The sequence below is a fragment of the Sphaeramia orbicularis genome, chromosome 24 (assembly GCF_902148855.1).
Source record: "Sphaeramia orbicularis chromosome 24, fSphaOr1.1, whole genome shotgun sequence".
NCBI classification, from domain to species: domain Eukaryota; kingdom Metazoa; phylum Chordata; class Actinopteri; order Kurtiformes; family Apogonidae; genus Sphaeramia; species Sphaeramia orbicularis.
The window spans coordinates 47,665,814-47,688,465 of NC_043979.1; the positions used below are offsets into that span (position 1 = coordinate 47,665,814).

The window sequence follows — 22,652 nt, forward strand, 5'->3', positions numbered from 1 at the left end:
TTAAGATAAGACAAGAAAAGATAATTTCAAATAATTTAAAGTAAGATAAGACAAGAACAATTAAGATAAATTAAGACAAGACAAGATAAGACAAGACTTGATCCCACTGTGGGGAAATTAGTAAAGAAAAACAACACAAACCAGTGAAAAATGAAATAGAGGAAAAAAGTCAGAAATGTGGTATTTATATCAATATTAATACAAATATAGAATTGGAATTAAAATCAAATAAGATTTATATTTTATTTATTAACCACAGATCATTAAAATATTATTATCAAGTAATCAAAGCCATATTATAAAGAAACTGGTAGTTTTTTTGGTGTGTATCTGTACTCTATTTAAAATAATCTGAGTATAATTGTTTTTTTTTCTCCTTTTATTCCTGAAAAAATGACATTAAACACTGGTTTGAGCTGTTCTGTGTTCAGATGTTCAGATGTGGACCGTTCCATCTCCATCCACGGCCAATATGAACAAAAAAAAAAAAGACTGAACCGATCACAACGGAATGAAGGCGAGGGTAAAGGTGGACTGTGTGTGTGTGTTTTAGTGTGTGTGTGGGTGTGTTTTAGTGTGTGTGTGTTTTAGTGTGTGTCCTCAATCCTCCTTCCATCTGTAGTCCAGCTCCCACTCCTCAGAACAGATTAGACCGCCTCACAAACAGATTAAGACAGAGATCCAGGAAATTCCTTCTCTGTGCTTTGGTAAATAACCTGTACTGGGGGGGGGGGTTAACCATGGAGCAGACCAGGACAGGGGTGGCGGCTGTGTTTCCATCCCACCACCAAAACCAATTTTCTTACTGAGTGAATGAGATTTCCTGGGGGTGGAAGATAGAAGCCTGGCTCCGCCCATACGCTGCGGACGGTGCGTTTATGGCGCGGTCGTTTCAGGTGGTGGGTGTGGCCGGCAGGAGGATGGAGATAGGATTACAGGGTGGGAGGTTTGTGTTTGTGTTTGAGAACCAGGTATCGACAGAAAACAGGGTCAAACGGTTCACTGTTACAGACCTGGGGGGTCAAATCCGGCCCAGCAGAGGGTCCGGTCCGGTCCGGCCTGTGAAATGTAAAAATGACGCTAAGATCTGAAAAATCACTGGAATTCAGGTTCCACGTTCAGACCAATTCAATCTCAACTGGTTTGGACCTGCAAAATACTATCATCATAACATATAAATAATGGCAACTGCAAATTGTTCTCTTTGTAAATGTAAATGTTGGTTTTAGAGTCTTGTGAAATGAAATATCGCGATATATTGCAGAACCGATATTTTCTCACAACCCCACATCGTCAGCAGCTGTAACCGTCTCTGTTCCACGGGCTTTGGTTATTTTTTAGCGTCTATCAACTATAAACCACAGAAATGCGATCTATAACACAGTGAAAGAGCATTAAACGGACGATCAAACGATTAAGTTGTTTACGAAGAAAATCTGTGCGTGTGTGTTTGTTTCCTCACACTGCTGCTCACTTTTGTACTGTGCTGACCGCCATCTTGTCAATGATTGGAACAGAATTATGGGATATTTCTCCTACCCCTCTGTTCGTAGTGTGGTCCTGAAACATCTCCGTTTCGAGCCCTCCGTCTAATTGAAAATCGGGACAACACTGTAACTTCACGTGTACATGCTAAACGGGCAGGTAGGGGTAAGGGGGAGGGGCCAAGGGGTGGATTGGGATTCAGCCTTTGACTCAAATCTATAACAACAGTTTTCAGTAAAAGTGAAAGTTGCTTTTTTTTTGCATTTCTATTCTGACAACCTACTATTCTCTCGGATCTCTTTTTTTTTTTTTTTTTAACCCCAATTCATGTACAGTGTTTTTCTGCCACTAAACTGCGGTGACGTAGACTGCGACATCGACTCTGAAGTGGTCTATTGGATGGAAAATAAAAAATAATCTAATTAATGAAGGACATTTTCTCATGTTTCATCTGTGTACAAAGGTTCTTCTCAACACATGAGCCTAAATATGATTTGCAAGATGCTTGTAAATTTGTCGTACAAAAAGCTAAAAAAGAGACAAAAAGCAGACGTTCATCTGTTGTTGGAGTGAAAACTATGGAATGAATCCAGCATGGGTTTAAGAATGTGTAGTCCATTTGTGATATTTAAAACAATGGTACGTAAGGCAATTTTTGAAGGATACAATTGTTAAGCTCTAATAAGTAATAGGTAAATTATTTATTTTTGATTCTACATTAACCCTTTCATGCATAGGTCACTCCAGTGGACAGTTCTTCTGCAGCTGTTCTCTTGTATATTCATGGGTTTAGTTGTTTTAGTTCCATATCAGCCAACACAGTGGACACTTACACATCATCTCACATCCTGACATTCAGACCATTACCGTAACTTTGCTGTTCTTGATAAACCTGATCTGCACTAACATGTTTGTGTGTAAATCAGTTGTTATTTGTTAGACAAGGAGTTTTTTTTTGGCATATTATCTCGATGAAGTGAGGAATTAATAGCATTAGAATATGTTAAAATGTGAGACGACATCAGATTAGCAGCATTAAACATGTTTTTATTTCATTGTTTTCATATCCCTCTCTGATATTGGGTTTTAAACACATTTCTTTACTTCAAAAATTAAATGCATGGATATTTTTGTAACTCCACAGAAGAAAAAAACTTGATCGCATTGTTTTTTTCATGCCTAAGGAGGAATAAAAACACTGAAGAAAAAAATCTTGACTAAAGTTCTCACAATTAATGCATGAAAGGGTTAAACATTCTACATTTTCTATTTCTCTGGTTTATTTTCACCTTTTTATGCTTCGCTTGTTTGTTTGTTTGGATACATTGTTGTTTTCTTTTTCCTCTGTTGGATGCTGGGTAGCTGCATGTGTTCTGTAGGACAGGCATGAATACAAGCATTCTGCTTCTGCCTGGGCCTGTTCAGACATTCACCTGTTGGTAATGTTTGTAATGTTTGAAGTGTTGTTGTTGTTGACACTGATTATTATGTGACGACTGAAGAAAGAATTTCATCATCATCATCATCATCATCATCATCATGGACATTTTATGAAAGACAGGAGTGAAATATAGTGGGATGAATGTAGAACAGCTCTGTCATCAACTTATTTATGCATGATATGGACTCAAATATTGTGTTGTATTCTATCATATTGTATCATAACGTATTATATTGTATTGTACTGTACTATTTTGTATTGTATTGTATTGTATCATATCATATCATAATGTATTGTGTTGCATTGTATTGTATCATGATGTATTGTATTGTGCTGTATTGTATTCTAATGTATAGTCTTGTGTTGTATTCTGTCCTAAAGGTAGGTTTCAGTCCTATTTCTGTATAATCTCTTCCATCCACATAACAGACGTCCTCATCTCCTTGACTGACCCCAGAATAATGTCGTCTATTGCGGCCTATGGCGGCCCACTCGCTCTACGTTTCAAACAGTATCAGTGACGGTTAATTGTCCGATGGGAGCAGATGAATGCGTCCTGGTTGCAGAACACAGCCGTGCACAGTTCTGTGGATGTACTTGGGAGGAAAGCCATCTTAATTGAGGCCAATCAATTAGCGGATAGAACTGGCGTGGGTTGAATCTGCGCCGTCTCCTCCAGACCGTGCACTGTCTGATCAATCACTGACAATAAACCCTCTCAGGTAATGGATCTGGGCCCGTCCGAGTGGAAGCCGACGTTCAGCTAATGCGCGCAGACGTCCGTGAAAACGGCCGACCCACGCCAAGCCCATCAGTCCGAGGCAGATCTACGCAGAAGGCATCACGTCGTCCAGGAAAAGACCAGTCATGTTCGTCCAACTCGTGCCTTTAATGACGGAAGCAGAGCTAATCTGACTGAACATATGCACAGGACCATCAGCTTTAATTAGCTTTCTGGTATTGGCATGTTTTATGCATGGCTCTGATTTATTAATTAGTAAATTGGAGCCGTTTCAGTCATGTAGGTGTTGTTGATAATGGTGTAAGTGATGTTACTGCGTCTAAACAAACCTGAATAGGAATCCTTTAAGTCTTTAATTAATCAGCTCTAATTGCAGTGTGAGCCTCCTGCATTATTGTACGAACGGAGCTTTAATTCTATTATCTGCTTTTATTTGGACACAATATGCTTTTAAATGTTGCCTCAGACCTGCAGCTTCTGCAAACCTTCTCCAATAAAGGCCCTGTACCTCCTGTTTAGCAGATTTACTTGTATTTCTATCCACTTATACGTCACAAATATTAGCAGTTAGCGTCACATTAGCAGTAATCGGAGTTAGCATTGCACTGGGGCTACTACAGCTAAGACGAAAACAATACTTAAGACTTCCTCAATCAATGACAAGAAGACCGAGAATAATGCAGATGATCAGAAATTCTGTTAAAAACGGATTATTTCATCAAAACAAAGCTAGATTCTAATGTATTATAGACTTCCAGCATTATTACACAATTAATTAATAGTATTAATAGAGCTTTCATTACATTATCTGCATTTGTTTTGACATTATGCACAAATGTCAAATTTTTACCATATTTTCAGAAAAATGACCAAATAAGATGCATATTTATCAGTACTTACATCCACTTATATATTGTAAACATTAGCGGTTAGCGTCACATTAGTTGTAATTGGAGTAAATATTTTAAATGGGGCTAAGATTGAAATAATACTTAAGATTTATCATCAATCAATGATCAAATGATTGAGAATAATGCAGAATATGAGAAATTCTGGTAAAAAAAAAAAGGATTATTTTATGTAAACAATGTATAATTTGCATATATTTTGACAAGATGTGTTTTCAATGTTGCGTCTGATCTACAGGTCATACAAACCATATTCAATAAAGGCCTGAGGTAATACTTTATTAAATATTTGACGTAATACTGTAACACATTTTTACCACATTTTCAGGAAAATTCCCAAACAAGATGCATATTTACTTGTATTTATATCCACTTATATGTTGTAAACATTAGCGGTTAGCATCACATTAGTTGTAATTGAAATAAACGTTTTAACCGGGGCTAAGATTGAAATAATACTTAAGACTGATCATCAATCAATGATAAGATGATCCAGAATAATGCAGCATATGAGAAATTCTGGTAAAAAAAATTATTTCATGTAAACAACTGTATAATTTGCATTTATTTTGACATTCTCTGCTTTTTTTAAAGTTGCGTCCACTTCTATTAACCTTACTCAGTGTAGTCCTGCTTCCTCCTGTAGCGAACATAAAGGCTTTTTAATGCTCTTATATTTCATGACTTCACCATCTTAGTTTCATTTTCTTCCGTCCTTTGTCCATAAAATACTGGGTATGAATAAAGTTGCCTTACCTTCCTGATACATATCCTTCTGCTGAAGCTCCGACAGAAATAAATGGCAGGAAAAAGCCAATGTAAAGACCATCATTTTGATAAATGCTCTCTTTGGATGGCTGCTGAAGTTTCATATTTGATAGAAGTGAACTTTAATGGTTCTGTGGAGGTCCAGTCCGTCATCCACAGGAGTGAAAGGACGCCATGATAATAGCTCATCTGAACGCTTCAACTCTCATTTTAACTCTGCAGGTTTTTTTTTTCTTCCTGTACAGACAGAATGAATGTGTCCACCTTCAGCTTTAAGACCAGTCCAGATGAAAAGCACCACTTTAGAAGAAGAGCTGCAGACGGACAGGGTTTGATTAAACTGATGTCATAAATACAGAATAACACTGATTAAACTGATGTCATAAATACAGAATAACACTGATTAAACTGATGTCATAAATACAGACGGAACACTGAGGCTGTTCTACGAGGCAACAAAGGAAACACTGACCAATTTTCCATAACTCTGTTTATCTGAAATAGGTGTTTAACCCATAAAGACCCAGTCAGACTCTAGTTTATTTAACATTTCCAAAGCGATTTAACACCATTTATTACAAAAGAATCCTCTGTATTTTACATTTTTAAGTGAAAATGAGGTATTTTCTTATATTTAAACTTCTGATCATATGGATGTTCATAAGAGCTCAGATTGAAGTTAATGGTGATATTTTCCTCTATATTTCTTAAATGATTTAACACCATTTATTACAAAATAATCCTCTGTATTTTACATTTTTCTAGTGAAAATCATGTATTTTCAAATATTTAATGTACTGATTATATGGATGTTCGTACGAGCTCAGATTGAAGTCAATGGTGATTTTTTAAATCTATATTTCCTTAGTGATCCAACACCATTTATTACAAAACAATCCTCTGTATTTTACATTTTTCCAGTGAAAATCAGGTATTTTCCAATATTTAATGTATTAATCATGTAGTTCTTCATATAAACTCTGATTAAAGTTTATGGTGATTTTCTCTGTTTTGCATTTCCTAAGCGATTTAACACCATTTATTACAAAATAATCCTCTGCATTTTACGTTTTTTTTGTGAAAGTCATGTATTTTCCTATATTTAAATTACAGATCATGTAACTGTTCATACAAACTCAGATTAAAGTCGATGGTGATTTTTTTTCCTATATTTCCTTAGCAATTTTACACCATTTATTACAAAAGAATCCTCTGTATTTTACATTTTCCAGTGAAAATCTGGTATTTTAATATATTTAAACTTTTGATCACATTGATGTTCGTACGAGCTCAGATTAAAGTCAATGGTGATTTTTTTCTCTATATTTCTTAAACGATTTAACACCATTTATTACAAAATAATCCTCTGTATTTTACATTTTTAAGTGAAAATCATGTATTTTCCAATATTTAAAGTACTAATCATGTAGATGTTCATAAAAGCTCAGATTAAAGTTAATTATGATTTTTTAAATATATATTTACATTTCCTAAGCAATTTAATACCATTTATTACAAAAGAATCCTCTGTATTTTACATTTTTCTGGAGGAAAATCAGGTATGTTTGAATATTTAAAGTACTGATCATGTAGATGTTCATACAAACTCAGATTAAAGTCAATGGTTATTACATCAAAAACACAGAAAACTGAGGAAAAAGAGACTTTTTCAAATATGATTCATTAAACATAAAATAAGCGTCTACATGGGTTTTACTAGTGAATCAACGTTGTAGAAGATGGCAGTGTTTCCATGGTAACTACGGAGCCTCTGAATGTCCATTAATTATTAATTATTATATATTTTGTTAATTTTATTGATGACTGTCTGTTTTTGTTCATTTCTTTGCTTGATTTAGTCTTTTTTTTTTTTTTTTTTTTAAACTTCATTATAGTAAAATGTTGTAACTCATTATTTTATACCTTTTCTTTCTATTTATTGTTGTTCATTTTTGGTGTTTATTTTATACTACAGAGCCTCTGAACGTCCAAATGGGTCATATCTAATGACCATGAAAAGATGAAGAACTGTATTTTACACCAATTATTTACATGTACTGATAGAATTAGTGGATCAACAGGTATTAAACACTTTAAATCAGTAGATGTCATGTGCGATTCTCTTTTATTTGCTGTTTATTTGAGCTGGATTGCCAAAAATGTGGGGGCTCATCCGGGATCCAGGTACTAAACAGTTTAGATCAGATGGTTTTGGTCGAAGGTGGATGTTTGGGTGCAGACCTCCGCCAAGACAGATCTGCGCCCCCCCCCATCACCACCAAAATTTAATCATTTCTTCCTTGTGCCAGTATCAACATTCCCTGAAAATCTGTCCATATCTTGTCGAGTTATCCTGCTAACAAACAAACAAACAAACACACACGCATGTAAACACACAAAGCAAAGCAAACACAATCCCTCCTGCCAGAGGTGATAAAAGTAATTGCATTACATTGATCACTGGGGACTAAATACACTTAAATCTAAAGTCATTTTTTTATCAGTTACATTAGTTTTACATTCATTTATTTTGTAAAATCCTGCTTTTTCCATAGATGAGGAAAAACGGGAGATATTCCTAACAACCAAATACCTGTAGAATCCTTTGTGTTTTTTGTTGGATATTATTTTACTTCCAGAGGTTAAACTGTCATTTAACCACAAACTACAGTCCTTGTCTTTTATCCTGAGCTGTTTTTTTAAAATAAAATCAGTGCCGTCATTAACTATTCCCATAACTCATGTCCATAAACGCATCCATTCTTCTTCGAAATGCCACCCAAACGCCAGACAGAACCATGACTTCTTTAACTCTAATCGCTTATCTGTTCACACCTCCTCAAACCCAGCTCTTCTTTGGCGTTTTCGGTGCCAGGATTACGTCTTTATTTGGGCGCTGTGGGACAGCGATGGCTGCCGTCAGCAGATTAAACACTCAGACACAAGGGCAGGATTAGACTGTATCACAGGCGTTATCATTGTGGGTTATTGTAATCAGCACTGAATGAGGTTTGAGAGGATGAATCTCATCTCCAATAACGACAATGACATTCAGATTAATGTGGAATAGACAGTCATTTCAGTTGAACTCAGTAGAACTACAGCAGTCAGGAGGATCCACTTCAGTTTAGGACTCAGAACTGTGACTGTTTTCTGTCCATTTATATCATAAACCTACACATTAAGTCCATCTAATGAAGAAAATGATGGTTTTAACGTCATTCAGGCTCCAACTCGTGATTATTTTCATTGTCAACGTGACCTGTTTATTATTTTCCCAATTAATCGCTTCATTGTTTAGTTAAAAAAATGTCTGAAAATGTTAAAAAGGTTTTAACCCTTAGATGTGAGAGTGTCTGGAGATCACACTCTTCCATGAATGGGTAAAAAATGACCTATTTTGTCATTTTTTGTGAGTTTTATGTGTGTTTTTATGACACTTTTGTCATTTTGTCTGGTTAAAAATAATCATTTGTATTATATTTTGGTCCACAGATTTGAAATATTTTTTTGTGTTTTTTTTTTTTTTTTAAATATACTTTGAAACTTTGAAAAGTAAAGTATGCATAGTGTATAATTTACCATATACAACAGCAGTAGAACAATGTCAACATCCATTTAGTGAGTGAGTCGAATTGTATCTTATTTTATTTTTTTTTACAAGAAAACCACCTCACCAGGTTGTTTTGACTCACTTATTTCAACCACTTAAGGGTTAAAATCCAAAACCCATGAGAAAATATTCACATTTAAGAGGCTGCAATCAGAGATTTTTCCTAAAAATTACAAGTGACAGGCAAAAACTTCTTGAATGTTTGGATATAATTCTGTATTTTCTATTCAAATCCTTAAATTCATGCATCTACCTTCACTTATGAAGAACTTCCTTCTTATTTGTCTGTCGGTCTGGTCTATATTTTCATATTTACCCTGTTTTCGTCCTCATTTCCTCCATAAATTCTTCTTCTTCCAAACGGGAAGTCTTTTAGTTCGCTCCTCCTCTCCATTCCTGCTCTTATTTCCGTCCTGTGATCAGTGCAGGAGGTTACAGGATATAATTGGTTTGCAGAGGAGGACGTTAAAAGCCGTGTGTCGGGGTGAACGCTGTCCGACCGCACGACTTTTACTGATCAAATTTTCATTAAAAGATCAGGCCTCTTTGAAAGGAAAGTAAAACGAAGTCAGAACGTCTGCAGGTGGAAGTCTGTCAGGCTTTTGTATTGGATCTGAACTGTCTCTGATCAGTTTGTCAGGGCTGAACATCTTCTGCTGTTTCCTTAAATAGACGGTCCAAACCTGCCGTTACATAATGCAGATGTAGTGTTCAATTAACCTAGTTCATCACAAAAACAGCAGCCGGCTCCGCATCACTGCAGCGCATCTGCTTTATGCACAAGAGCTTTTATCAACTGCGTTTTTCCAAAAATACTCATTGTGAAGATCATTATTTTGGTTGCATCCCTGCATGGAAAATGACAAGAATGGAGTCAGCGAGGACATTGAAGAGGCTCTTCATAAAAATACAAGTAAAAAACACATAAAACACTGGTCTCATTATTTAACCTTCAAAGGCCTAAACAGCCACCGGTGACAAAACTATAACTATTTCCATTTCGGATCCATTAATCCCATCAATACGTGTAAATAATTCAGGTAAAATGCAGTTTCCCAGCTGTTTATAATCCATCCATCATCTCCATGGAAACACTGTCTTGTGCTACAACAGGATTCACCAGTAAAACCCACGGAGTTGGATCAATGACACTGGTTTTTATATTAGAAAATAAATAAAATCAACAAAAAAGAAGAAAACACTTCCAAAATAAAAAAGAGCTAAATTAACTAAATTAAATTAAAAAAAAAAAAAACAACATTAAAATGAGCAACAAAATAAGTGAAAACAGCCAAAGTACTCAATTAAATGAGCAAAAATGAATAATAAAGCAACAAAATAATGATTAACATGTACAAAATGAGACACAAACTGAACAAAATTGAAGATAAAATGATGAAAGACTCAAGAAAATGTAAAAATAATAATAATAAAATAGAAAAAACAACACTTCACACTTCACAGCAGATGAAGATGCTTATTTTTTCATTAAATAAATAATGCCAGTAATAAGTGACATTGAAAAAAACAAGCAAAAAAATGACTGAAATGAAGTAAAAAAAAAAAAAAAAAAAGAGTAAATGAAGCAAGAAAATTAATGAATCAGCCAGTCATCAATAAAATGAACAAAATGAATTTAAAAATTGATGAAAAAAAAGCAACAAGAACAAAATAAGACACACTGAATAAAATTGAAAAATAAAATCATAAACTGATGGAATTTGATAAATGTCAGTGAACAGACACACTGGGTTCATGTTCAATTACTGATGGATTTTTACTGAAAAACTCCCTTTCTCTTCAGTTTTCTTTGTTTCTGACCAAATAACCATCGACTAAACCAACGAAATATAGAAAAGTACCTGATACACCCTTAAAAAATGCAAAATCAAGATGATAATATGATAATAAATGGTGATAAATCACTAAAGAAAGGTTAAATAGAGAGAAAAAATAATATGGGAACTGACACAACAGTAGCTCTGGGTCTTTATGGGTTAAAACTAGGGCTGGGCAAGTGAACGCATTATTACCGCGTTAACGCATTCATTAAATAACACCGACAATTTTTTAAAATCTCCCGTTAATGCCGTTTTATTCTAACTCCTATTCTTCTGCTTGTGTGCGTGTAGCGATTAGCTGCAGATAGACAACAGGTTTACCAAGAAAAGCCGGACGCCCAAAACTTGTGTCCAAATCTGTTCCTGTAGACTCAGTGTAAAACTGACACATACAAACTAAATATGTCTGAGTTCTGTTCACTGCCTTAGTACATTTACATGGCATTATACATTTAAATGAATGGGAAAAAGACTGCTAGCTCAATGCTAACTTGCATGGGAAAATTTATAGACACGCTAACGATTAGCATTTACAGATTAATTTAAGATTTACAACGTCTTTTTATCCAACAACAAAGGTTCACATCAGAGATATTTGATACTATTCCTTCTGACAACAACTGAACAGAAAATACTCACAGGTAAACGTTTTTGGGGCCATACAAACAGAGTGAAAGAAACGTGTCTGTTAGTTCCTTCTTATGTCTGAACCGACTACAGGAACACCGCAAGGACAAAACATGCATTAGTGACACTTATTCCCACCACTAGAGGGCCCCCTTTGTTTACTTTGAACAACTGAACATCACATATTATTGGGCTTATTAGTATTAGTACTGATTAGTGGGACTAAGACTCCTGTTAATCACTCACAAGTGTAAATAAACATGTGTGGACATAAACATGTGTAACAGTAGCGGTCTGTTCCATGGACATTTTCATTTGAAATGTCTTCAGATGTTGGGGGGGGGGACACAGGTGTTTGGAAGCACTGACATGTGCAGTTATTTTATATCACCGGAGTAGCCTGAAATACCACTGAAAGGAAATACACGCTGTTGATTCTGGCAACCCCCCCCCCAGTATAACTATGCAATTAATCGTGATTAATTGCAGAAATCCACATGATTAATTGCGATTAAAATTTTTAATCACTGCCCAGCACTAGTTAAAATACAAATATACATTACACTTTTTAATCAAACTTCTGTCATTATTTTGTGTTTTTACTCCATTATCGCCTGTTATTAATATATTGTTATCAACTGTTTTACTGAATCTCAATGGGACAGACTCTGAATCCGGTACCAAACCGACAGCGTCTCCAGTCCCTTTGTCCTTCGGTCCACCCATCACCCCCCCCCCATCCGTCCTTAACAGAGCCCTGACCTGCTACTTCAAGGCTCCCATCAACGCCCATAAAAACTGAAATGGACTCCAACACATGACGAGGAGCCTGGGGTTGGGCTTTAATGTGGAGGCTTTTATCGGATCAGACGACCCGACACACGAGTTTCCACACTTTTATAAAAGACGTTTGAAACTGGGGTTCAGAGACAACTGAGAATGTGACTGTAAAATGAGATGAGATCCAGTCTGATGCAACACATTCAGATTTCTGTACAGACGGGTTGGATTTAGAGGGTCCTTCAAACACAGATCTGAGGTGTTTCTGCTCTATATTTATGTGTAGGCCAGTGTTTCTCAAGGGGGGCTTTGGGACACCGTGGGGGGGCGTTTGGAATGAGAAACCTAAGAGGGGGGCACTGAGACTGAAATGGGGGGGAGTATAAATATCAAGCAGCATGTGATGTCCATGGCAAATTTCACTTATTGAACTCTTAGAAATACACTTATAAATATAGTTTTATTACACATTAATGGTAAATAATTGAGAATGAAGCCACAGAAATATATGTTTTCTTCATATTCTACTATTTAAAGAGCTGGTTAAGTCCAGAATTACTGCAGAAACACAGATAAGAGGAAAAGGAAGGAGAGGAAAATGTGATTTGTGTTTCCATGCTTTATTTTTTTTATGGATGTGGGTGGAGGGAAATTTTAATAAGCAATATTTTTAATCCTCCAATATTGAATATAAGGTTTTATAGGTTAAAATATTTATACATTTCAGTGTCGAGGCTTAAGTAGAAGATGTGCAGAGGTACAAAACCTGTTAATAATACTTATAATACAGAGGGATATTAGCTAACCGCAGTGTATTTACAACAATATTCTACTGTTCATTCATTAATATGCACTGAAATAAACAAATAAGGGGAAAAAAATATTACAACTATACTTTGATTAGATTAGATTATAGTAGAAATAGGAGAAAACAAAATTAAAAGAGAATTTTTTTGGTCTAAATATGACAAAAACATCAGAAATTTTGAATTGGAAAAAATAGCAAGTGGTTCTAGGCACAACAAGCCCCGCCCCTCATAAGTATTGTATCTTATTTTGTCATCGATCCACCTGATGACATCATGTCTATGTGTGTAGTGATGTCAGCATGTCAATTGCTTCTATATATGTGGCAAGTTTGAAGTAAATTTAAACCAAATTGATGTTTTATAGATGTGAAATTTCATCCATTATAAGTAAATATGAAAAAAAAAAAAGATTTTAAAAATTCATAAAAATTTAAACTTTGACCTACTTTTCCCAAGATGTAATCACATCTATTGTGGGTCACTGGCAATCTATAAACCCAATTTGGTATGAATTCAACCAATAGTTTTGCTGCTACAGACATTTGAAATTTTGCCCAGTATAAGTAAATAGGAAAAAAAAGATTAAAAAAAAAAAAAAAAAAAAAAAAACACTTATTTTGTCAAGGATCCATCTACAGCTTTATGCTGGAGAAATTGTGGTAAAACAGGTGACCATACACATGTATTTTGGGACTGTCCGAGCTTGTTTATATACCGGAAAAATATCAAAGAAGAAATTGAAAGAATTGTAAAAAGAGAAGTCCCTTCAAATGTTTTGTTCTATTTACTTGGAGTCATACTGGTCAATGATTTTAATGCAGAGCAGAGATATATTTGACATATTTTACTATTGATTGCTAAAAAAATAGTAACAGTAAATTGGAAGAGTGTCAGATCACCAACGGTAATAGAATGGAAACAAAGACTGAAACAAGTGTACACTGTGGAAAGGACGACCGCATCATTACAAATGAAAATGGATCTTTTTAAGCGGAGATGGCACATGGTCCAAGACTATTTGTATAATTAAACTTTTTGGGTTGTTGACGAGAATTACTCTTATAAGCCCTGACATGAGGTGTTTTGTATTTATATAGATGTGTGCATATGTATACAAATATATGATTATTTCGATATTTGGCAATGTATCTATAGATGTAGTATAATATTTGTAACAATAATAATACTATGTGGTGTAATTTATTTATTTTTATTTATGTCTTGTCTCAGATGTTTAGTTTTGTTCTGTTTCATATTGTGCAAAAATCTAAATAAAAAGTTTAAAAAAAAAAAGAAAAAAAATCTGACAAATTTAAACTTTGACCTGTTTTTCCCAAAATGTAATCAGATCTATTCTGGGTCACTGGTAATCTTTAAACCCAATTTGGTATGAATTCAACCAATAGTTTTGCTGCTAGAGCGTTAACAAACAAACTGAACCAAAAACAATAGCCCTTGCCTCCACCTCGGGGGAGCGGTCACAATGTAACATCTGGTCAAAATTCAAATATGCGGCAGTAAAATCAAGAAAAACACCAAATTCTGGAAACACTGAGCTGAGAATATGAACCAGTTAAGCCTTAAAGACTCAAAAAAACAGGAAAAACCTCAAACTGCACATTTAATAGCAGTCAATAACTCACAAATTGCCCTTTAAAAAAAAAAAAAAAAACGATTAACTGGGATGTGTGTTGAGTGCGGTGTGTAATTAAAGCGATAAAGAATAAAAAACCTGTTGAGGAGGTGTGAGTGCATGTGAAACCCCTCCTTCAGCGCTGAAGAGGCAGATGTGAGCGTTCAAACTCTGCCGATGTCACTAAAGCACATTCACTCAAAAAAAAAAAAAGCACATTCACTCAAAAAAAAAGCACATTCACTCAAAAAAAAAAAAAAAAAAGCACATTCACTGACATCGACACAGAGCAAACGCTGATATTTAAGTAGAGCTAGAACCCAGTGGAACGTCTCGACTGTCATTTTTATGAATAAAAGCGAGTCAGGAGCACCCCCCACCCCCAAAAAGGCTGACTGAACCCACATTTCTACTGTATTCAGCTCAAAATAGAAAATAAAATAAAAGCACATCAAGGATTTTAATTACACTGACTGTTTTTATGTTTACGTTACTAATCCTTCCCTTAAATTTAAACATAAATCCAGTTTTGTTCAAATTTAAAGACAATATATTTACATCAAACCACTTTTTTACTGTATTTATTTCCTTTATGTCCACTTCCAACAGCCGCTGCAATTCCTAAAAACTGAGGACCGAAAACTGACCCTTGAGGTACTCCACATGTTATATTCATCGATCTAGATTCATGCTGATTGTTAATTAAATACATAGCTGACAAAAATAATATTTATGTCATCTGCAAATAAAACTAATTGCAACACGTGATTCTGTGCAATTGTCACTTATATCCATAATAAACAACTGAGGATCTAAAAATGACCCTTGAGGTACTCCACATGATATATTCATCAATCAAGATTTAATTTGTACATATCGTTGTCTATTAAATAACAAAAACTCTTTAACCAATTCAAAGCAATACCTCAGAAACCATGCTTCTCCAGTTGTCTAATCAGTATATCGTCGCTGTTGTGCTTAAAAATGCGAAGTATCACAGCGGGAAAAACCAAACAACATCTGTTTAAGCAAACAACAGCTTTTCAAGTCAACCTTTCTGCAATATCAACAAATCCACAGAGCAATACAAGCTTTGAATGTCATTTTGACTAAAGACCAAACCAAACAAATTCAATATAAGAAATCGGGGAAAAGCCAGATCACAGGACTGCACTCTTTAATCCGACCTTGCCACTAGCAAAATAAAGCCTCATTAACTCATCTCCACTGGCCATCATTTGTTCTATTCAATCAGTTTCCACCTGTTTCCATCACACGCTGCAGATGGTAATAAAATGAATGAATAAAAACAGCACTGGGGGGATGTTTCGGTCGGTCCTTACCTCCTCCCCCGACAGGTAGTAGGCGGAAAGCAAACCACCAACGAAGCGAATGTTCACTTCGAACACCGACACTTCAGCGTTCTGCAGCAGAGACACAGAAAACAACAGAAACACATGAGATGATGCAGAGAACACACAAAATAACACAAAATACACAAGTGTTATCTGAGGTTTGGAAACCTGAGAACAAACGTGTGGAACATAAGAAGATATTCATGATCGTCAACACTATTTATTTCCAAAGTTTGTATTAAAATAGTTCTACAATATTCATTCAGTTCAGACTATTTGCATGTACTTTAAAGCATTCTTGTGCAGTTTAGTCTCCCATCTTCAACCAGGGATGGAAGGGTTTCATGAATTCAAATCATCAGGGTTCTGGTTTGGAAAACACCATGTTAAAAAAAAAAAGAGTGTTTTCTAATCAAGCTGCAGTCTATCATCAGTTTAGGTACCCAAAAAAACAAACGAGTTAGTTAGTTTGGTTTGTTGGGCTGTTTGTTTGTTTTTGTGGTTGGCTGGTTAGTCACTTGGTTCTTTGGTTGGTTGATTAGTTGCTTGGTTGGTCCGTTGGTTGTTCGGTTGCCTGGTGGGTTGGTTGGTTGGTTGGTTGCCTGGTTGGTCACCTGGTTGGTTGGTTGGTCGGTCGGTCGGTTTGTTGGTTGCCTGGTTGGTCACCTGGTTGGCCACCTGGTTGGTCGGTCGGTCAGTCGGTTGGTTGATTGGTTGGTTGATTGCCTGGTTGGTCACCTGGTTGGTTGGTTGGTTGCCTGGTTGGTCACCTGGTTGGTTGGTTGGTTGGTTGGTTGGTCATCTGGTTGGTTGGTGGGTCATCTGGTTGGTTGGTCATCTGGTTGGTTGGTTGGTTGGTTGGTTGGTTGGTTGGTTGGTCACCTGGTTGGTTGGTTGGTCATTTGGTAGGTTGGTTGGTTGGTTGGTTGCCTGGTTAGTCCCCTGGTTGGTTGGTTGGTCGGTCATATGGTTGGTTGGTTGGTTGGTTGGTTGGGTTAACCCTAACCCTAACCCTGGCTAAAATCATGTTGTGTAAACAGAACTCATTCCACTCTAACCCTTCAGCTGGACCCTCCACTTGAACATAATGAGTCACAATGACCCCAGTTCAAATCAGTGCGTTTTTGTGACACTTTTGTCAGTTTGTCACATTAAAACTATTCATTTTCATTATATTTTGGTCCAAATGTTTGGAACAGTCTTTCTTTTTGTGGCGTTACTAACATGTTTTTGCTGAATCCTGGCGTGTGCAGTGATGGGATGTCCCCCAGTATTTGCATTTGCTGTGTCTGTATCTGCTTGGATGAACAGTAAACAGTCCCACAGTTGTGTTTGGATCCATTAAACCTCTGTTTGCCGTTGGGTTTCTATTGAGAACGTTGCAGAACAGGAAGCACAGCCAACACACTCATTTCCTGCAGCGGCACCAACACAAACCTCAGCTCTGGACGGATAAGTACGGAGGAAATGAGGCGTCCCTGAGTGTGAGTGTTTGGACTCATTGTGTCCTTGAATACGTTCATGTTCAGTCAACACTTGAAAAAACACAAAAGGCTGTTGAAACATTTGATAGAATGAGCCTGATCTGTTTACGTCTGTTCACACCGATCCAAAAACTGATACGTTTCTTACATCGGACAGAAACAAAAGGTGTGAATGAGTCATTTCAGTCACAGTCAGTTCAGTAAAGTTCAGTTACAAGAACATTTACACTTCTATTATCAGGTTTACTCCTGCTCAGATGACTTCATACTGACACTAAAGTCCATTATATGTTATGTCATTTCAGTTTAATATGACATTATCTGCTCACATCTGTCTCAAACTCATTGTAGTTCAGGTTCCACATTCAGACCAATATGATCTAAAGTGAATCAGATCAGTAAAATAAAAACAAAATAACCTATAAATAATGAACACTCCAAACTTGTATAGTGTATGTGTGTATTTGTAGATCCACTCTGACCTGTACGTTCTAATGTACATGTAGAAATGATCAACTGAGGCAGAGTATTGGTAAAACTGACAGTTAATCACATCTATTATCGGTCACTGGTAATCTATAAACTCAATTTGGTCTGAATTCAACCAATAGTTTTGCTGCTAAAGTGTAAACAAACAAACAAACAAACAAGTGGTTCCAGACACAACAAGCCCCGCCCCTCACACATATTGTATCTTATTTTGTCATGGATCCAGCTGATGTCATCATGTCTATGCATGCGCTGATGTCATATCAATTCCCTGTATATATGAGCCAAGTTTGAAGTAAATTTAAACAAAATGATGTTTTCATAGACATTTGAAATTTCATCCATTAGAAGTAAATGGGAAAAGTTTTTTTTAATTCATAAAAACTTTGAACTTTGACCCACTTTTGTAACGTAATCACATCTATTCTGGGTCACTGGTAATCTATAAACCCAATTTGGTCTGAATTCAACCAATAATTTTACTGCTAAAGGGTTAACAAACAAACAAACCGAACCAAAAACTATTTGAAATTTTGCCCATTATCAGTAAATGGGAAAACAATTTAAAAAAAAACATTTTAACTTGAACATTTGAAAACAACTAAAAAAAACAAAAAAATCAAAAAAAAAAACATTTGAACTTGAACATATGAAAACAATTTTTTAAAAAAAAGTTAAAAAATTGGAGCTTTGACCTACTTTTCCCAAAATAATTACATCTATTCTGGGTCACTGTTAATCTATAAACCCAAATAGGTAGGTATGAATTCAACCAATAGTTTTGCTGCTTAACTGTTAAACAAACAAACCGAACCAAAAACAATTTGAAATTTTGCCCATTATAAGTAAATGGCAAAACAATAAAAAAAAAAATTTTAAAAATTAAAAAAAAAAAATTGAACTTGAACATATGAAAACAATTTTTTTTTTAAATTTGAACTTGAACATATGAAAACAATTTAAAAATAAATAAATAAAGTTTTTTAAAAAATGGAGCTTTGACCTACTTATCCCAAAATAATTACATCTATTCTGGGTCACTGGTAATCTATAAACCCAGTTAGGTCTGAATTCAACCAATAGTTTTGCTGCTTAACTGTTAAACAAACAAACAAACAGAACCAAAAACTACTTGAAATTTTGCCCATTATAAGTAAATGGGAAAACAATTAAAAAAAATAAGAAAAAAAGAATTAACTTTGACCTAGTTTTTCCAAAATATTCCCATCTATTCTGGGTCACTGGTAATCTATAAACCCAGTTTGGTCTGAATTCAACCAGTACTTTTACTGCTGAAGTGTAAACAAACACAGAAACAAACCAAACGAAAAACATTAAGCATAAAAAACTCATGTTATGATATTTTTGCCGTACCCCCCGCCCCCCCTCTGTGTTTGACATCCATGCCTTAAATCCTGCTGGTAATTACCCCCCCACACACACACACACACACGTTGTAATCCTTTTTACTGAACTCCTTCCAACCCTGCACATATTCCATTCTCAGCCTGTTTTCATTCACTTGTCAGCCTTTTTCTACACCTAAATTTGGGGTGTCATGGCAGCGCCCACTGTGCATAATCCTGCCTTATTTGTGTGTGTTTCCAGCAGTGGTCGTGTCAGTCAAACAGCAGGAAAGCCTTTGTTTGGTCTGGGTTGACTTTGTGCAGGAGGATGATGTCAGTACTGTACCCAGACTTCTACCTCCACAGACGGTTCACTGTGAGTGGTTTTGAACGCACTGAAAGGCCATTATTCCCAAAAACACCTCTGGAACGCATGCAAATGACAACTACCAACACAAGTCTGGGAACCAGTAAATACTGTCGATTTTATTACATCAGATAAATCTGTGGATTTTAGAAAAATAATGGTGTTTTTTCCATCGAGGGGGTGAAAAGACTGAACTGTACAGATCTGAGTCTGATGACACACACAGATCTGCAATATACGGACAAAAGGAGGAATTCAGGGCTTTATTTTTGAACAAAACAAGAAAAACAAATGTTATAATATCATTTTATATTGGGATAAAAATCATTGCATTGGTTAGTTTGGGTTGTAATTGTTATCTTTGTTTCTAAAATGCCTCAGAGATGGTTTTTGCTTCTTTTTTCTCAACATTGACTCTGATTTTAAATGTTCTTCCTCTAAATTTATAAAATATTTTTCCTGCTCTGACTGTAAATAATTTTTTAACACATCTAACCATCGGCTTTCATTATTTTGTGTGTATTTTGCTCATTATGATGCTCTTTTCTACATTTTTGTTCAGAGTTCAACTTATAATTTTGTTGATTTATTTTTAATTTCTGTTCATTTTACTGATCATGTTGGCTATTTTTGTTATTCTTTATTACTTTGTTTTAGTCCATTTTTTGCTGATTTTTTTACTATTTATCATTTTGTAAAAAAAATTTTATTATTTTTTTTATTTTTATTAGCTTTACGTATGCTGTTTGTTTTTGTTCATTTGGTTATTTATTGTGTTTATTTTTCTACATTTTGTTTCCTCTTTTATTACCTATTCTTCAATTTTATTCAGTTTGTGACTACTTTTGTCCATGTAACTTATTATTTTGTTGACTTATTATTAATTTTTGTTCATTTTAATGATCAAGTTGGCTGTTTTTGTTCATTTTGTTACTTATTATATTCTTTTTTTTTACTTTGTTTTAGTTCATTTATTGCCAATTTTTTTGGTGCTATTTATCATTTTGTAATTTTTTTAAATTCGGTTTTGTTCTTTTCATTCATTATTTATCATAAACCCAGTGTGTCCATCCACTGTCACTGATCCAACGCCATGGGTTTTACTGGTGAATCAATGTTGTAGCAGATGATGGTGTTTCCATGGTAACTACGGAGCCTCTGAACGTCCAAATGGGTCATATCTGATACTGATTTAAAGCTCAGAAACTGTATTTTACACCAATTATTTACATGTATTGATCAGATTAGTGCACAGCTGTCAAACACGCGGTCCAGCCCGCCAAAGGGTCCAGTCTGGGATGAATTTGCAAAGTGCAAGTTAGGGCATTGAACTCAAAAATATCATAATAACCTGTAAATAATGATAACATAAATTGTTTCTCTTTGATTTAGGGCAAAAAACATTAAATTGTGAAAATATTTACATTAAGAAACTATCCTTTAACAATAAAATGTGAATAACCTGCACAAATATGAACAACCTGAAATGTCTACAGAAAATTAAGTGCAATTTTAAACAATATTCTGCCTGTTATTAAATGTTTTGTGCCTTTGTAGATCTGATCTATAATGTACATGTATCAATGATAAGTCGAGGCAAAATATTGATAAAATTGTACTTACATTTCTTAACAAATTTCATTTTTCAGGTTATTCACATCCTTTTTCTTTGGATAGTTACCTCCGCCAAGGAGGTTATGTTTTTGCCAGGGTTTGTCTGTCTGTTTGTTTGTCTGTCCGTTAGTGTGCAGCATAACTCAAAAAGTTATGAACAGATTTTGATGAAATTTTCAGGGATTGTTGGAAATGGGATAAGGACGAAATGATTAAATTTTGGTGGTGATCGGGGGGGGGGCACTGATCAGCCTTGGCGGAGGTCTGCGCTCTCCGAGTGCTTCTAGTTTGTAAATGTAAATATTGGCATAACTGAATGTCATTTTTTGCACTAAAACAATTTGCAGTTGTCATTATTTATTGGTTATCATGTTATTATTTTACTGGTCCGGCCCACTGCAGATTAAATTGGCCTGAATGTGGATGTGGCCCCCGGAAGAACATGAGTCTGACACCCCTGTAGGGGTGTAACGATTACCGGTATAACGATAAACTGTGGTAAAATTGCCAATGGTTAGTATTACCATTTAAATTGTAATTCTCATGATAACCGTGTTTGATTACCGCACTTTTCCAGAGAAAACGCCTATGTAAAGATCTGCTTTTATGTCAAATATTTGAGTATAGTTTTAATTTATTACAATTTTAATTTTCTATACCTAATATTTGGAACCAATATTCACTTTTTAAGTCTTTGAAAAGGTTCATTAAGCATCTGTGTGTTATTTATGCAATAAATTATATACATTTTTCAAATCATATTTCATATATTTTTTGTGTTTTCTGTCCTTGGATGTTTTTATAGTAGGTTAAAGTGAAAAAAAATAAATAAATAAATAGGTAGATGATATAGATGAAGTTGTGCTGAAAAACAGATCCCAAACATGGGTATAGTAAACATTTGTTTATATAGTATATAAAGGCAAAATCAAAAGGACTGAAAAACAGACAGAATAGACTCAGACCACTAAGGGTTAATATTGGAATGTTTCTGACACAGAAGGGACATTGGGACTGTTATTTTATTATAATTATTATTTTAAATACAACTTAGTTAAATTATTTCAGTGTGTGTATTAGTACTTTTTGAACATTTTGAGCAAAATTTCAACAATACCACGATAATAATAATCACCGTGATACTTTCGGTCACAATAACCCTGATATGAAATTTTCATATGGTTCCATCCCTACAGCCCTGGATTAGTAGATCAACAGGTACTAAACAGTTTAAATCAGTAGATGGTTTTGGTCGACAGTGGACGTTTGGGTCTTTAAGGGTTAAAAAAATCAAACACATGGAGTCCAAGGACCCAGGAGCCAAATGTGGTCCTGGAGCCACCGGTTGAA

At 35.2% G+C, this 22,652-nt stretch overlaps 1 protein-coding gene and 1 long non-coding RNA gene across 5 annotated transcripts in view; one reads left to right on the forward strand and one right to left on the reverse strand.

Annotated features, from left to right (window-relative positions):
* man1a1 (mannosidase, alpha, class 1A, member 1) overlaps positions 1-22,652 on the reverse strand; it is a 264,284-nt gene that overhangs the window by 99,740 nt on the left and 141,892 nt on the right. For all 4 annotated transcript variants that reach the window (XM_030128573.1, XM_030128574.1, XM_030128572.1 and 1 more), the window contains one exon: positions 15,991-16,071. In XM_030128573.1, the coding sequence (XP_029984433.1) occupies positions 15,991-16,071 (81 nt within the window). The remainder of the gene's footprint in view (positions 1-15,990; positions 16,072-22,652) is intronic.
* On the forward strand, positions 1,290-22,026 carry LOC115415117 (uncharacterized). Its single transcript, XR_003934766.1, has 3 exons — positions 1,290-1,438; positions 16,463-16,465; positions 22,015-22,026. It is a non-coding gene; the product is annotated as an uncharacterized LOC115415117 (long non-coding RNA).